Genomic DNA, 17,452 nt, shown 5'->3' with positions numbered 1-17,452 from the left:
GTGAGAAGGAATGGGTTCTTCTTCTGCCATGAACTGCTTGCTAATTTCTTGCTCTTGCTGCAGGTGAAATCAACATGCTGCAGGCAAAGTCAACAGGAATTTTGCTGTTGGTTTCCACAGTAGCAGGATCTGAACTGAGGGGGCAAATACTTGGCACTAATAGAGCTGTTCATAGTAGACTGGTGCAGAGCTAGTCTACAGAAACTAAGCCCTCCATACTGGACAGGGAAAGATGGAAGGAAATAGTGAGAGACCTCAGACACCAACAGGCGCTGAGCCCATGGATAATGTTGATGATGATGATGATGATGATGACGACCACTTGAGCAGCACAGAACAACCTTAAATCCAGGAAACTGGTAGCACTGGATTCTCCTGCTACAGAGGAATCCCTGGATAGTAGCCTTGTCTCTTTTCTATTTTCCTTGTCATAGGGGTGTCTGTAGCTGTCTTGGAAGAAGGTGTTCCCCGGGACATAGGGATTGTTGGAGGTGGCTGTAAATCAGAGCAGCCATAGGATGCCAGCAGCCACAGGGATTAATGGAATGTATAAAACTACTATTGACTCCATCTTATGTCTTAAGACAAGCACAGTTGAGCTGGATCAAAGGATTGGGGTGTGCAGAGGAAACGCCTCTTTGAAAATATTTATGCTCTTCATAAATTAAAGCAGAAGGTAAAAGTCAGCAATGAAAATATTACAGGTTCCATTTTCAAAAGTGATTTGTGCACTTAAGAGCCCAAGTCACACTGGAAGGCAATGGTAATTAGGCTCCTAAATCACTTTGTCGTCTTTGAAAATTTAATCCTAAAACTGAAATTCAATAGTTTCTTTGAATTAGTAGCATATGCTGTAATATATTTCTGTCTCTTCTGTACTAATAACAAGATAATTATTTACATAATATGCTCAAATTATTTATTTCTGCTACAAATTCAGCCAGCTCTGAGAGACAGTAGACCACAGAAACCAATGAGTTTGACCCTGCTGAATTTGACTTGCTGACACAGGCCGTTTCTACACATGCCACTTACTCCAGTAGCGGCATGCTAATGAACAGCCTGGAAGATGCTAATGAGGCATGGATGTAAATTTCCAACATCTCATTAGCATGTGGTCACGTGATTTGGAGTCCAGAAGGAGCTCTTCCAGACTCCAAAATAGCAGTGTAGAACACAGCCTGTGGGGATTTCCCAGACGGAGGATTTCCGGAAATTTACATTCATACCTCATTAGCATCTTACGAGCTGCTTATTAGCATGCCACTTCTGGAGAAAGTGGCATCTGTACAAACGGCCATAGTGAACACACCAGGACACCACATACCTCTTATTCTTGAAAGTTTTGTTGTTTTTCAAAAAGGCCCCAAAAGGTCATTATAATTCCTTAACTGACCTGAACAAAATACTATATTATGAAAATTTTACAAACAGCAACTATAGCTACTGTCATTGTGCTCATTCAAATTTAACATTAATACTGACCAGATCAACCTCAAAGCTTCCTTCTCCTTGAACTGAAGTCACTTGCCTTCAGTAATGGACAACCTAGTGTAACATGGGAAAGGTGTAATGGGTATTGGTTTTTCCACTGTCGTTATCCAGGTACAGCGTATACTGTGCAATGATTTGTCAGGTGAAAGCAACACAAATAGCATCCTTCTTGACTTGAAAAAATGTTAAATGCACTCTTGAGTAAGGACATGTCCACATTAGGGCATTGGTCAAAGCACACTAAGCCCATGTGGATGCTCTCAGTCATTCTGAAGGGAGGAGGCTTCCATTTAGGTGACTCAGGAAAGCTCACTGAAGATACTGGATGAGTCCACATGGGGCTCTGATGGGTTTTTATCTCCTGCATTAAATTCACACCTTTTGTTAATTTGGCTTAACTTTTCTGTGTGCCATTGCACAGCCCTGTTCTAATATTGAACACTTTAAATGCTGAAACTACCTGCAGAATGAAACTTCTTGTTTGTCCTTTGTAGTTCTCTCAGTACTCTTGATAAAATTTAATTCTAAGGCTTGAACACGTGCACCATCCAAATTCCTATTCTACATGTCACCTCCACCTTCACCTTCAGTGCCTTTTCTCGCCAATGCTGTATTTAATTCCAAAGTGCTTTTGTGCTCTTCAAAACTCTCTATACATTAGCTCCATTCTACCATTACAAACTCATTTACAAACATATGGTTCTACTCATTATAGTCTGCCTTCAAATAATGAGGTTAAAAAAGCTAATTTCCAAAATACGCTCTGCATCCTCTTCTGTGCATGTTTAAGTTTCTTTCAGAAATGGCTTGAGATGTGCACATAAGGCTGTGAAAGTGCAAAGCTGTAAGTGTGCACACAAACCCTAACTTATATAAGTCATTTGGCATTTGCTCTTGCAGAAAGATATATGCACTTTTAAAAATATGGTCCAACACAGCAGTCCACTGAAAGCAGCCAATTTCAGATATGCTGTTCAGTACAAAGTCAACATTTACCATTTCATTTTCCATACAACCTGGCACTGGCTGAGTCCTGGAAGGTGCTCAGAATTATTGTGTGTAGCTATACACTTCCATGCTGAGCACCTTGCAGGACTGAATACACAGAGGGCTACTTTTCAGGCTCTTCAGACCTGACCTTTGTAGAAATGGTAAAAAAAAAGTTTTAGGAAATCCTGGGGCAGTAAAGAAAATGAACTCTCTCTACTTCCCCAACTGCAATACCTGTTGATAATTACCTAACACAAAGACAATATGCTTTGTATACATTTACTATGAAGCATACGAAATAATATTAGTTCTGATGATCCATTTTAGGACCTTTTAAAACTCCATGACACAATTTCTGGCCAACAAAATATAACATTAAGCAAAAGATGAGGTTATACAGATATGTAATGTCAGATTTTGACCATGTTATAGTAAAAACAAAGGGGAGAAATGACTAGCTACACAGTATGGCCAGCCATTGTCAAAGCAGCAGTGTGTGTGTGTGTGTGTGTGTGTGTGTGTGTGTGTGTACACACACACACATATATATATAAAAGGCTGACTGCTTATGGAAAAGTTTTTCACAAATGCTTCTGCTTTAAAACACTTATAAGGTCTTCCACACAATAAGCCCCATCACCAGTTCTTACTCTTTCACCAAATTTAACATTAGTTTATTTCATGTTGCATACCCAGCAGTGATTTAATGGCCATGATACTGACCTCGTGTTTGTGTGGTGCCTTTCCTCCAAGGAGGATCTCTAAGGCCTTCAGATAGGGTTACCCTATATGACCTTTCAAAAAAGAGGACACCCCTGAGAGGGTGTGTATCTCTAGCAGTATCTACCAACTCACATCATATTAATATACTGTAACACATTCATACAAACTGGTAGATACTGATACAGATACTCTCCTTTGGAGGGGTGTCCTCTTTTTTCATGTGGAAAACATACTTCAGATACTGATTCTGCCCAAAATGTATACATATGTACGGCTTTGCATCCCATTGACATATAGGCATTTTTGCTGTGAAGGGAGGGCAACGGTTTAGCAGCACCACTGTGCAACCATTACAGGGTACAAAATGAAGAAGACTATCACAGCTAATTCACATGTCACCACAGATCTGTGATGAACAGAACAGAATAATTAACTATGCAGATTGGACTTTAGCCAGAATACCAGTGATTGATACCTTAGGTAATATTTTCAGATGCTCCAACATCACTTAGGCTAAGTGCCTAAGTACCTTCCAGTTCCACAGTGTCTCCTTTAAATATACTGAAGTATTGCTCTAATGCTGACTCACAGGGAAAGGTGTCATTTCCTGAGTCACCAAAAATAGCTCTTTCAACACTTCAATTTCCCTGGAAGTCTCCCATCTAAGAACTGCTCCAGCCTGACCCTGATCATAGTCCAAGGTAGTACAGCTGCAGTGGCATTCAGTTCACTAGAAACTGAATCATTTTACCTGTTGGAGTGCTCTGAGGCTTTAATTCATTTATGCTTGTAAACTGAGTGTACATGTGAGAGTCTGCATGTATGTGGGATACGGAGAGTGGAATGTGAAACTTAAAACCTTCCAGCTTTATTCCACCCAGTGTAAGAATGTAAATTTACAGCTACTTAATTAAAAAGTAGCTGCACATACTAGTCAGCAGCAGCCAAGCAACTGGCTACTGCAAGGCTACGTCTAAACTAAAGGCTTTTTCTGGCAAAACTGGGCTTTTGTAAGTTAAAAACATGGAGCACCTACACACAAAACGCGCTTTGTCAACAGTTTGTTGACAAAACCCAGCACATTTGCCAGCAGCATTATACCTCTCCCTGTTCAGGTAAAACACCTCTCTTGACAGTGTTTTGTCAAATGGCCATGTAGACACTCCGCAGCCCTTTTGTTGACAGACAGGTCTTCCAGGTCACTGGGCAGACCTGTTTGCAGAGCTGCTGGTGGGCTGTCCTACTGAGGGAGGGCCGGACAGTCTGGCTGCTCTCTGTCAACACAGCAAATTACTCTTTTGATCTGCTCTTGTGTTTAGACACAATCTGTACACAGAAGTTTTGCCCGGAAATGCCTTCTGACAGTCATGTCTGTTGACAGAAGCTTCTTGTGTAGACATAGCCTAAGTGCAAACAGTTAATTTTAACCACACCTTTATCTGTAAAATGCATTCTACCTTGAACCAGGCTGATGGTCCCTATATATGAATATCTCTATTTGTGAGTGTTCTTTTCTTTGTGACAAGAAAATTCCCATTCCCAGGTGAAAGACAGTTTCAGTAGCAATATATCTAAGCTCTTATTAACCCTGAAGAGCAAGGTGTAAAGAAGCCACTGGCAGCACAGAAAGCCATGGAGAATAATTCTTCTATCCAGCCTCTATGATCATTTAGTCTTAAGGCTCCATTTGGCCTGATTTTCAGAAGTGCTGAACACTCATAGCTCCCATTGACTACAATGGAGGGGGCATGTGACCCAAATGGTGTGGAGCAACAATTTCTTCTGATGTATACGACCATGTGAAAACTGGGAGTGTGAATGGCTGGCCTAAAATAATCACTCTGTCTCAAATTCACATCAGAAGTTCAGAAACATTTAAAGGAAACAAACACAAACAAATAAATTCAAGTGAACTACTGAATAATCAGCACATAGGGTAGGTTTCAGGTAGATCTATTTATCCTATTGAAGAACAGATTCTGCCCCTAAAATAAAATAGGTGCCTGCCATGCAGTTAGGACAATTTGAAGAAGGGGGTTTTACCCACAAAAGCTCATGACCTAATAAGTGTGTTAATCTCAAGAGTGCCACAGGATTGCTTGTTATTTCTGAAGTCACAGACTAACACAGCTACCCTTGAGAATTAGTGCATGGAGTTTATCTGCATACTAGAATACTCTGTATGCACATAGTGTAATTTATTAAAGACCAGATTCTGCCACCTATCACTAATTTGCTTGAGATTTTACATTGGGAATAAATATGTCTGCCCATGATTCTGGAGTAAGTATTACTAACCACCCCATTCTAGTCCCCTGGGACCTTTTTCTTGTTTCTCACACAACAGCATCATTAACTACAGTTTGCTATATTCCATGGAGATGCATGGGGTGTGAATTGGTCAGAAAATGAGTGAAAATGAGTGAAAGGGACACATCATTGTAATAAACTCCAAATTAGCAGTCAGGATCGTGTGGCTGGTGAGGATGTGGACAAAGAGGAGGAATAGTAAGAAAAGCAGCTAACAGGAAGATTGAAGATAAAGTATCATCCCCTACTACCCACTCAACTTAATTTACGCCCAAACTGTAAGACAGCATTACTGTCACAGGTTTCAAAAAAGAGTTGGATCAAACCCAGATTAACCCAAAGCTAAATGAACTATCCAGATACCAAAATCATACTCATTCTGCACATCTAGTTGCCAACTACATTACTTTTGTGCTTACACCTCTTTTGTGAAGAGCACACACGACCATATAACTTCCAGTTGAATAATCTCAATGAGCCTACTCTACTGGAAGACGGGGAGTACCCCTCTCATTTGAAGACATCTATTAATGAAAAAGGAAAAAGGGTCCAAGAGCAGGCTGTACTGCTGATAATTTACAGTAAACGGTGATATATCTCATCTTTCCCCTCAGAATCTTGTTCCTCTTGCCCCTTTCAATTCCTCAAAATAAGCTCAAGATACGCCTACACTACAGCAATCTGTTGACAGAAGTTGCAGTTGAAAGATATCTTCTGACAAAGCTTCTGTCGACAGATTGCAGCCAAACCGCAAAGTGGATCACTCTGTCTACAGAGAGCAGCCAGGCTACCTGGCCACTCTCTCAACAGAAAAGTCAACTGGAAGCACAGCAGAAAGGACTGCCCAGTGTCCCAGAAGCCATGTCTATCAACAGCAGGGGCTCCGTGGATGTTTTCTATATTGAAAGAGTGGATTGATGTTTTGATCAGCTTTTTTGTGTGTGGGCACGCTCATTTGAAAGAAGTGTTTCAGAAGAGAGCTTCTGGAAGAACTTCTTTCAAAGGATCACTCTGTTGATCCACGCTGTCCACAGAGAGCAGCCAGACTGCCTGGCCACTCTCTTGACAGAGCAGTCAACTGGAAGCACAGCAGACAGGGCTTCCCAGTGTCCTTGAAGCCATATCTGTCAACAGAGGGCCCCCCAGAACAGCCACATGACTTTTTTTGTCGACAGATTCTGTTAAGTAAGGCATTCTGCCACTTGGGGGAGAGGCAGAAAGTTGTCGACAAATGTGCCAATTTCTGCTGATTTATTTTTGACAAAAAACTCTCTAAGATAAACCTAGCTCCACTATTTTACTTATCATCAGGTTTACACTCTTGGGCTGTCTCTACCCTTGCATTCTTCTTTTGAAAAAGGTGTGCAAATGAGGGAAATCAGAAATGCAAATGGATTGCAGATTTATGTATCTGGCACCTCATTTTCATATTCTTCTTTTGAATGAGCTGCTTTTGAAAGAAAAAAAGCAGTGTAGATGCAGTTCTTTCTAAAGTAAACCCCATCTTTGAAAAAACCCTTCTTCCTATTTTTTTTTTTTTTTTTTTTAGGAAGAAGGGTTCTTTCAAAGATGGTGTTTACTTTCGAAAGGCCATATCTACACTGCTTTTCTTCTTTCGAAAGAAGCTCTTTTGAAAGAATATGCAAATTAGGCTCTAGATATGTAAATCTGTACCTCATTTGCTTTTTTGATTTCCCTCATTTGCATGCCTCTTTTGAAAGAGGAATGAAAGTGTAGACGTAGCTTTCGTGTGTAGATGCTGTATTTTGAAATAGCTAAGTGCTTTTTTCAAAACGCATTTTTGTGTGTAGATCTGTTATTTCAAAATAAGCTATTTTTGAATAGCTTTTCTGGAATAGCTTATTTTGAAATAAGGCTGCTGTGTAGACTATACTACAGCAATCCTTTGAAAGGAGTTCGTCCAGAAGACGTCTTCTGACAAAACTTCCTTTGAAAGACTGCGTCCACACACAAAAAAACAGATCAAAATGTCAATCTGCTCTTTCAATAGAGAACATCCACACAACTCCTGCTCTTTTGAAAAAATGGGCCAGGGATCGAAAAATCCAGTGCCATGAGGACTACTTTTTTGAAAAAAGGGCCCCCGGGGTGTCCACATGTATTTCTTCTGAAAGAATCTTCCAGAAAAAGGTGTTCTTCCTCATCTGGGAGAGGAAGACGGTCACTGGAAAAAGTGGTGCATTCTTCCAATTTAATATCGAAAGAATACATTCTGTGTGTAGAAGCTACATGGGATTTTTTGAAAGAGACCCGGGGTTTTTGAAAAAACTCGCTAGTGTAAACATAGCCTAGGTGTCCAAGTCAACTCCTTCCCTCCTTTTCACACATTTAGAATTTCCCCAAATTCTGCCAGTCCACCACATTTAGTAGGCCTAAATCCAGCCTTTCCTCTTTCATTCTGGCAGTAAAACCCCGGTTTATGTCTTTCTTATCGACTGCAAACTACTCCACACTGGCCTTCATTCCCTACAAGACTATCCACACATGTTGCTGTGAAAATTATTTGCCTCCCTGAGCGTTCTGAATATGTAACTCTCATATTCAAATTCCCTCACTGCTTCCTCTTGCCTACTGTCTTGTCTGGATCAAGGTCAAGTTTTCAGTCCTTACCTTCATTGCATTTTACAACTTGGTACAATTATCCACAGCCCATAATTTACTGTAGACGTATATCTATGGTAGTTATTTGTGCTTGTATGTATACAAGAACACATGCACACATATATGTTTATTTAATAATGATGTTGCATGTAGATTAATGAAAGGCAGCTAAATCATAAAAGCCAAATTGTACATCTCTATTGTAAACACTACATACTTGATTTCACAAGATCTCCACTAACCATTGTATAGCAATGATATTAATGAATAGAACAATATGTTTATTGTGTGGAAAGAAGGGGTGGTTATTAGATTTTGGCTCAAATTAATCTGAATGTCTTGATTTTGTGTTTCTTGTAATTTTCTGACAGTCCAGATACATCGCAGATTACTTTGTAAACAAAGCAAAAATAATTTCCCCCATCCAGCTGAAGCAGGAACTGCACAATTTAATCAGATCATTGTGTGCAAAAAAAAAAAAAAAGTCCAGTGACGACATCTTCCTATGTCAATTGGCTTTTATAACAGATGACATCTGTAAGCTCAGTATTAATGCAGCTCTTTCTTCTCAATTCAAGATTTTAATCTGTTTGTTGCTCTAATATTTTATTAGTTCAAAATACATGCTCTAAAATCCACGGCCATCAAATTTTCCTGTGAGCTAAAAATAAACTGCTCTTGTCAGATATGGTTAGCTGATAAAAAGTGTCAAAGACTTTTCTGAATTACTTTGATAACTTCCTGTTTATGTCGTACTGACCCTTGTCTAACAAAGGCCTTCTACACTAGCACAAAGGAGAAGATACTGCAACATACTAACCCTTAACGGCAATACTGATTACTTCTGAAAGCCTTTAATACATTTCCCATATTAGACATGAACAGATGTCAGGGATGTTGCCAAGTGAAATTTCTTTTATGCAATCTTGGCTTGTTGTACAATAATAGCCCTTTCTCAACATGGGAAAAAATTACAGACCCAACTAATTTCCTTGACAGGGAAGAGTTACATATGTTTTCCACTTGTAGTTTTTACGACAAGTTTACAATTTTGCCAAACCTGGAACTAATTGGGACCATTTCCAAAAATGGCCCAATAAACCCACAATGTGTACAGCTATTCTAAAATGCAGTAAATGATTGTTTGCTTTTACATTTTTTTCTAACAGGGGAAAGTTTGATTGCACAATTATTCCATTTAAGTTACTTAAACACTTACTGTTTCATATCCTCCCAGTTTTTGAGCAGCTTGAAACATAGTCCAAAGGTTAACTGTTAGAGGGACAATAAGTATTTAGATAAGCATTCCATTAACCAGCATATTTCAAATAAATGTAAATTAAACAATTATTGTAAAGAAAAATAGAAAAAAATGTTCACAAACCCTGAAAAAGCTCAAGAAACAATTCACAAAAGGTATTTACATAATTTGAAGAGTAAACATCACTCCTTACTATAGGTTGTTTGTTTTTTTTAAATTACGGGGGAAGGAGGATATTTAGATATATCTACTGGAGTGAATATACATTTAGACAGAGTTACAGAGTTTATTTCACTCTGTTGATAAGAAACACAGTATAATAGCTGCTTTTATGTATTCCCATAACTTTGACAGTAAAATCTAGCACAAAGAGTATTATTTTTTAAAAACTGTTTCAGTTAACCATAAGAGCTGCAGCCCACGTGCTACAGAGCAGCCATTCATTAAAAAACAATATCTTACATATACTGCAGCTCAGATAAGGGCCTCCATAACCAATAAGCCGACGGCTGCGTGAGAAAACAGTAATGGAGTAGAGTACACTGGCATCGTATTTGTCCTAGTAATCAGCTTGCACATTCAGTAGGCAGCCATCATTGGCAGAAAGTGTGGGTGAGCTCAGAGTTGGTGACAAGATAACACTAGCACTGCATTTGCTCCTTCAGAACTTGTGGCCCAGCTCCATGTTGCCTTTTGTGCATTATGAAGCCCTGGCAGAACTACATGGTGGTGGCAATGGTGGTGAGAAAGGACAGAGACAACACCTTCCATAAGGCATAGCAGAAGCCATTCATCTATGCATTCCCGCCTACATAATGCCTCCTTCCACATGACTGCATGCCACGTGTCTCACACGGGTGAGAAAGGAGGGATAGCTCAGTGATTTGAGCACTGGCCTGCTAAACCCATGGCTGTGAGCTCAGCACTTGAGGAGGCCATTTAGGGGTCTAAGACAAATAAATTTAAAAAAAAAATCTGTTAGGAATCATGCTTGGCCCTGCCAAGAGGGCAGGGGATCAGGCCTAATGACCTCTGGAGGTCCATTCCAGCTCTAAGAGATGTTTATTATCTCTATATAAAACCCCTCAGCCAAACAGGGCCATGATGGGACACACAAATCACATTTCATTTAGTTTTGTGTTTTTAATTGATAGAAGGGTAACCGAGGGCAGCCTGATGGTATTAAAGACCTTCACGGGATTTCAGCAACTCTTGGCAATTCCCAGTGGTATTCACACAAATATGTGAAGCCAGAGTCAGCAATAAATGTAGCAGATTGCAAAAGGACAGAATTTGTTCACCAACAAGGGAATTCTCTGTTGTAGTGTACATACAGGTTCTCTCCTCTAATCTATTTATATTGGCAATATTTACACAGCTCATGTCAGACAAATATAGAACCCTACCCTACAAACACTGACACATATAAGTAAATTTACTCACAGGAGTAATTTACTCATGTTTAAGTGCTGGCAGGACTAGTCGTATTCACTGTACTACATGTCAAGCAATCTTAACACAGTTCAACTAAATGTTATTGTGTGAGACTGATGTTACTGTCCATGGGGGGAGGGGGTGTGGCACAAACCTGGGACCTCTAGAGTTTAATGTAGGTACCTCTACAGCTTGAGCTAAAGACCCACTGGCACTGAGCTTAGGTTGTAGAGGACATTTATTCTTTCTCTGTGAAGTGGTCTAGGTACCACTACATGGGACAGTTAACCACACATAGGTGTGTTGGTTACATTATCATATACCAGGGTATTTTGGAAATAATGGCCTTTCTCATCACTGGAACCTACAGCATCACCTGGCTTGGGATGAGTGGATAAAATGGAAACAAAAAAGCACTCTTCCACACACAAAAAAATGTTTGGAAAGTCTCATTGAACAAACCCTGTACTATTCCAAAAGCTATTGAGAACTTTGCTTAGGCCGTGATTTAATCTGCATCAATGCATAATGCAAAAAAGCTGTTCATAGTACATTAATTTTACTTCTATTTCAAGCAGCCAAAACATTGTAATCACTCAGAGTTATATAAGTTTATAATGGCTGCTAGAGGTCGGCTGCAATCAGTGCCAATTGCTATTAGGTATGTAAATTGTTATGTAAAACATACAGGTTTGACATTCTTCATCAAAATAACACATGGTTTTAATCTTGGGAGATAAATTTGAGTAAATAATATTTTAAACCATGAATTTCTCTCTTTAAATAATTTAAGTACCATTCAACCTATAGACAAAATATATTTACAATATAATATTATATATTATACACACACAGAGGTACAGCTTTTATTGTAAACCCTCACATAGCCCTACTTTCTATGTAATATTTAAGAAGAATTTAGTTACAACTGCATCTTCTCCACCTACAATTGCTTTACAAATTGTGTCACTAGAAAGTGTACTTGCCAAAGCAAATCTAGACATTGTATGTTGTGTTAAACAGATACAGTCTATTTTTATAGTCTCCGAAGTCAGTAATTTATTGCCTATAAACAAATTTTTGGGCTAAAAATATGATACTTTTTGTGCCTTTCTTGACCCCCCCCCTTAAATGTCTTGCTTTAATATCTGTCTTTTCATAAAGAACATCTGGGCACAATAAACCTACGTCATATTATTAACTCAGAAGAAAGGCATTACAGACACTGGAGATTTACAAAACAGAAAACTAGTGAGTTTTCAGCATGCCTATTTCTAGTCATAATCAGTGGATTTAAACCTATAAATATCCTGCAGCAACTGCCCCAGAAGGAAGAGATGCAAATGTAGAAGTTAGAGACAGTAATATGTCAGGACTGGAAAATGTGTAAATATAAACACAGTCACAAAACCAAAAAGGTTTCAAAATAGTCTCTGTGTGTGAATGTTTTCTACAAAGGAGCCAAACAGTTCTAAGACATCAACAAAAAATAGATAAAATTATACTTACTTTGCTTAAAACCTAAATAAGGTATTCGTTCAATGGGTGTTCGCCTTTCTTTCATGTATTTATAAAGTGCCACAAGGAAAGCCTGCTCATCGGCTCTGCACTCTTCACCTACAGGAACCTTTGCTTTATCTTCACTTGAGCCTTTCTTACAGTTGCTGTTGCTACTTTTGGGTTTGGGCAAAGCTGACTTAACTTCACATTTTACCTGCAAAATGAAAAGGTGTCATGAGATCTGGGTAACTGGCTGACCTTTACTTTTCATTGAAGAGATTAACAAAGTGCCCCCATACATTTGCCTCACCAGTGTGCTCTTTAAGATGAAGGCCAAACCACACAACTGAGTTGGGAGTGATAGAGGGGAAACTATTTATAGACCTTGCTCTGACTCTTCCTCACAAGGCTTTTAAATGGCTACATTAAAAAAAAAAAGTTGTAGCCCAGCTGCAATGTTCTCCAGATCTGTATTTTTATTACTATCCATCACTGTTTTAAAGAGAGCCCTCAGCCCTGACATACAAACAACAGCAAGACAAATAACTACCTTCCTTTAGGGCTTGATGCTATGCACTTGGGGAGACAGTGAGCATGCTCAGCTCCACCTGATTTCACTGGATGGTGGGAGTGCTCAGTACTGCGTAGGAATGCCTATCACCTGGCAGCATCATTGTTCATAAACCCTCAACTTTTCTTCTGGACCACCAAAATACAGGCCAAACCCCACTGGTCTTATACTGTCAAAATTCCCATTCATGGTAATGGCAGTTCAGTAATATTCTGAACCAAAGTCAACATGGGTTAAGCATGTGCTCAAAATGAAATACATTGCCAAATCAGGGGCCATTTAATGAGTCATTTTCTCCCCTTGCCTATGTATATAATCAGTAGCCTGCAAACACAAATTTCCAAAACTGTCCATTTTCCTGCTGACACAGCCAACAATATTAGTATGCCAACAAGGGAGTAAACAATAAGGAACCAGGCTAATTCTCCAGTATTGGAAACAAGAATAACAAGAGAAAGAAGCAGACTCAGGGCTTATCTACACTACCACTCAGGGTCGATCTTCCAGGGTTTGATTTCGTGCGTCTAATCTGGATGCGCGAAATCAAGTTTTCAGGGGTCACAGATCTGGGTAATTGGCTGTCATATGAGATCTGGGTAATTGGCTGGCCTTTACTTTTCATTGAAAAGATTAACCAACTACCCCCACACATTCGCCTCCCAAGTGTGTTCTTTAAGATGAAGGCCAAACCACACAACTTAGTTGGGAGTGGTGGTGGGGAACTGCAGTCAACCCTGCTGTCAAGATGTGAGGAATAAGGGAGGTTGAAGGGTGAAACTCTCCCGTTGACATTCCCCTGTAAAAACAGACAAGTTAGCCAAGCGCAGATATGTTGATTTTAGCTACGCAATTGGTGTAGCTAGGATTGTGTATCTGTGGTTGACTTTCTTTGTCTAGTATAATTATAGCCTAATACTGCAGTCCTTATGTAGATACGATGTTGCGGCCAACGTATTAAATTTCAATCCTCTAATGCAGTAGTTATGCATCTAAATAATGAACAGTACAAAAAAAATTAAAACTATTTTTGGAAGTTAGCTGAACCAATTATTTTATAATGTGTGATCAATACTTGTCCACTGCATACTGTTAATAAAATATACTCTGCTAGAGAGGGTGAAGATGGTTACATTATATATTTTAAAAACAAACTGATCCTTCTACATCAGCATCCCTTTACAAGAGAAGGATGTTTCCATAACCTGGGCAGACCTCTTCCTTCTGTACAAAGAAAGGGATAAAGGACAGTATACACAAATTATTTCATTTCCATTCCTACAGGGAGCAGCATGGACTAGCAGCACAGATATTGGACTTAGAGTCAGGAACCCTAGGATTTTAATGATTCACTCTGTTGTTGTCAGTTGCCAGGGTTAAGTTATTTGTGACTCAGTTTCCCAACCTGTAAAATGGGAACCTTATACACACTTGTCTCAGTTTTGGGCATTTAGTTTGAAGCTGAAGATTGTTAGATAAGTGCCTTGAAGAAAAAGCAAATAAACCAGAGAAAAGCCAAATTGTCCAATGAAATTATCCCATAAGCACTTCAGCATTTTACTAGCATTCCTGAAAAAGAACAGGCAGATCCCTTTTCCAAAGCATTGTAAAGAATATTTCAGGGCAGGATGTTTCTCTCTTCTGTGGATTGAGGGTGGCAAACTTGAACTGGGAGCATGGTGGTAGTTTCCCAGTGTGGTCCCCATCTTCCTGAAGAAACTTCTCAGTGCAAACTCTGGGGAATACCTTTTAGAGCCTTACTTCCCCCCCAAGAAAAAATTATTGGGATTGGAAAATTTTAGGAAAGTTATTTATCCATTCACCCAGTCAGGTGCTTTCTTGCTGTTACTCAATATTCTCTAGATTGATGTTAGGAAGAAAACATTCTTCCTATGCTGCAATATATGTCTTTTACCTTTTAGTCATAGGTACAGTTTTTGATTAGACTTCTGTAAAGACCAAAACCTCGTTGAAAGCCTGTGAAATTAATAGAACTCTTCCATGGACTTCAATGGTCTTCAGACTAGGCCCTTATGTTTTTTCAATTAGGAACTCTTGGAGCTTTTTTTACCCAGGTGACTTGAAAAATTATTTTAAGGCACCCCATATAAAGTTTGTCATTCTTAGTGTAAAATAGAGTGCTATTTCAATAATTCCTAGTGTTTTAAAACTGAACTGCAAAACTTGGAATAAACATTCTCTGCCTGGGAGCAATTTTCATTTTCAAAACACACTTGTTAAAAAAAAAGTCCATCTGACCATTTTCATTGTTTTACTTTAAAATAGGGTGATACAAGAAATGATGGCTTAAACACAAATTATAAGTCAGAAGCAGACTTACACAAAAGCAAACTGAGGATAAGGGAAGTTATTCTCTAGGGCTGTGTCTAAATAGCAGCATTACTCCTGAATAAGCTATTCTGGAAGAGCTATGCTGGAATACCTTATTCCAAAATAGTGCAGCTACAAGCAAAATGTATTTCGAAATAGAGCTCAGCTATTTCAAAAGAGAGCATCTACACACAACACAGCCTATTTCGAAATAGAGCCATTGGACGCAATATGCTTTATTTCAAAATAGGCTCTATTTTCTGACTAGAGAAACCCTATTTTGCAATACCTGTTTCAAAATAGGTGCTAGTCCTCATACAATGGCTGCCTCTACACTGCCCAACCCCTTCTGGAAGGGGTATGGTAATGAGTGGAGAGGAATATGCAAATGAGGTGCAGATCAAAATATATCACACCTCATTTGCATATTCCCATGAAATCTTGCTTCCAGGAGATCTCCTTCTGGAAGCAAAAGCTGCTGTGTAGACAGGGCTTCACTGGAAGGAAACAGGGGGGTCTTTCTGAAGGAAATCCCCCTTCTGGAAGACCCTTCTTTCTAAAACATTTGGATTTCCTTCTGAAGGAGCCCTGTCTGCACGGCAGCTTTTGCTTCTGGAAGGGTATCTTCCAGAGCGAGATCTCATGTGAATATGCAAATGAGGCACAAGATATTTTAATTCGTGCCTCATTTGGATCTTCTGCTCCACTCATTACCATGCCCCTTCTAGAAGAGGGGGCCGGTGTAGATGCAGCCAATGAGATTTACCAATTTCAAAATAGGGCATCCACAATTTCAAATAGCAGCTGTTGTTTTGAAATAACTTTGCTGGGTAGACATCCCCTCAGAGACATAAGGGAATAAAGAAAATAGGTAGAAAAAATAAATTGAAAGCAAGGTAACACAGGTTCTTCCACATCATTATACAGAACAGGGAGGTCAAAGTGTTTGCAGAACTCAAAAAAGCAAAGGAAGGGCATACAGCAGTCAGAATTGATGAACTCTTGAGAAAGGCTGGAGTGTTTTATACTCTCAACTTCTCAGACAAAAACCTCATTTCTGGAACCTCACCACCATGTGACAAGCAATATGAAGTAATGATCACTGAATAACAGGAAGCCACAGAGCCAAATTCTGTTCTTGATTCAATTGGTATAAATCCAGAATAATTCCATTCAACCCAATGCAGTTACTCCATGTTTACACTGTCATAACCAAGACCAGAAACTGACCCAAAATTCTCATCCCTCTAAATCATTGGTTTTCAACCTCTGGTCCACAGTACCATAGTCTGTGGACTATGATTAAGATTTGCAAAGGGGTCTGCACATCTACTCAAAAATTTTTAGGGATCCACAAAAGACAAAAGGTTAAAATCTGTGCTTTAAACACAATCTTGGACCCAGTTTAATAGGAGTCTGCAAGGACTTAACTACTTTTTTTTTTAAACTTCTCCAAAGGCATAGAGAAATGGACAAGGACAACAAACATGAGAGGAAAACCCTACTTTACTCCATTCTCTGCAGCATCCTGTCCTGTAGGCCTTACTGATTCTGTTATAAAACAAATTTTAAATTTATTTCTTAGGAGTTTAATATCTTTTCATTATAGACTCCTTTGACAGTCTCACCATATCACCTTCTAAAAGATCGGAGCCATTTACTAATACCACATTTCTACGAGGTGAGTCAAGGTGAACAACCTTCACATTTACTTTGATGTATCCTCTTTAGTATATCTGAGATCAGACTCCCCCTGGATCCAGTAAACTGTTAGATACTTTACAGGTGCTTTGGGAAGTTATCCCAACCCAGCTGAACCAGCTAAAAGAAACTCATTTGCATGATTGATAATGCTTGGCCCTGGAAAAATCATTTAGCTGTCGAGTATATTCAGAAAACTCTAAAATCCTTCTCTGACCATTCAAAAGCAACAGGAACAGGCTGAGGATAGAGGCACCAAGTAAAAAGAATGGGGTGATTTTTTTCTGTGATGACTCTGGAACTGTCAATCCATTTCTTTATTATATGTTCTAGCATTGGATATGTCACCCGCCGCAAGTGACAGAAGATCTTCCAATTACTGACAATGGGGATAACATTCGTGGAAAAAAAAAACTTACACTCATCTTGGTCTTCCCAAGGCCACGTAATATGCACCTCACAGCTCCCTAGAGAACAAGTTTGAATTCTTTTCATTAGATAACATTGGCAATGTAAGA

At 39.2% G+C, this 17,452-nt stretch overlaps 1 protein-coding gene across 5 annotated transcripts in view; it reads right to left on the bottom strand.

The window, feature by feature from the left end:
- Nucleotides 1-17,452, bottom strand: part of ARID5B (AT-rich interaction domain 5B) — a 170,311-nt gene that overhangs the window by 29,563 nt on the left and 123,296 nt on the right. For 3 of the 5 annotated variants that reach the window (XM_075000174.1, XM_075000176.1, XM_075000177.1), the window contains 3 exons: nt 17,354-17,401; nt 12,344-12,548; nt 9,359-9,411 (listed from right to left, as the gene is read on the bottom strand). In XM_075000174.1, the coding sequence (XP_074856275.1) occupies nt 9,359-9,411; nt 12,344-12,548; nt 17,354-17,401 (306 nt within the window). The remainder of the gene's footprint in view (nt 1-9,358; nt 9,412-12,343; nt 12,549-17,353; nt 17,402-17,452) is intronic. The other 2 variants (XM_075000175.1, XM_075000178.1) reach the window with 1 other exon arrangement.

The sequence above is a fragment of the Carettochelys insculpta genome, chromosome 7, assembly GCF_033958435.1.
Source record: "Carettochelys insculpta isolate YL-2023 chromosome 7, ASM3395843v1, whole genome shotgun sequence".
Lineage (NCBI taxonomy): Eukaryota > Metazoa > Chordata > Testudines > Carettochelyidae > Carettochelys > Carettochelys insculpta.
The sequence above is the reverse complement of the archived record's forward strand: the minus strand, read 5'-3'. Positions and strand labels throughout refer to the sequence as shown.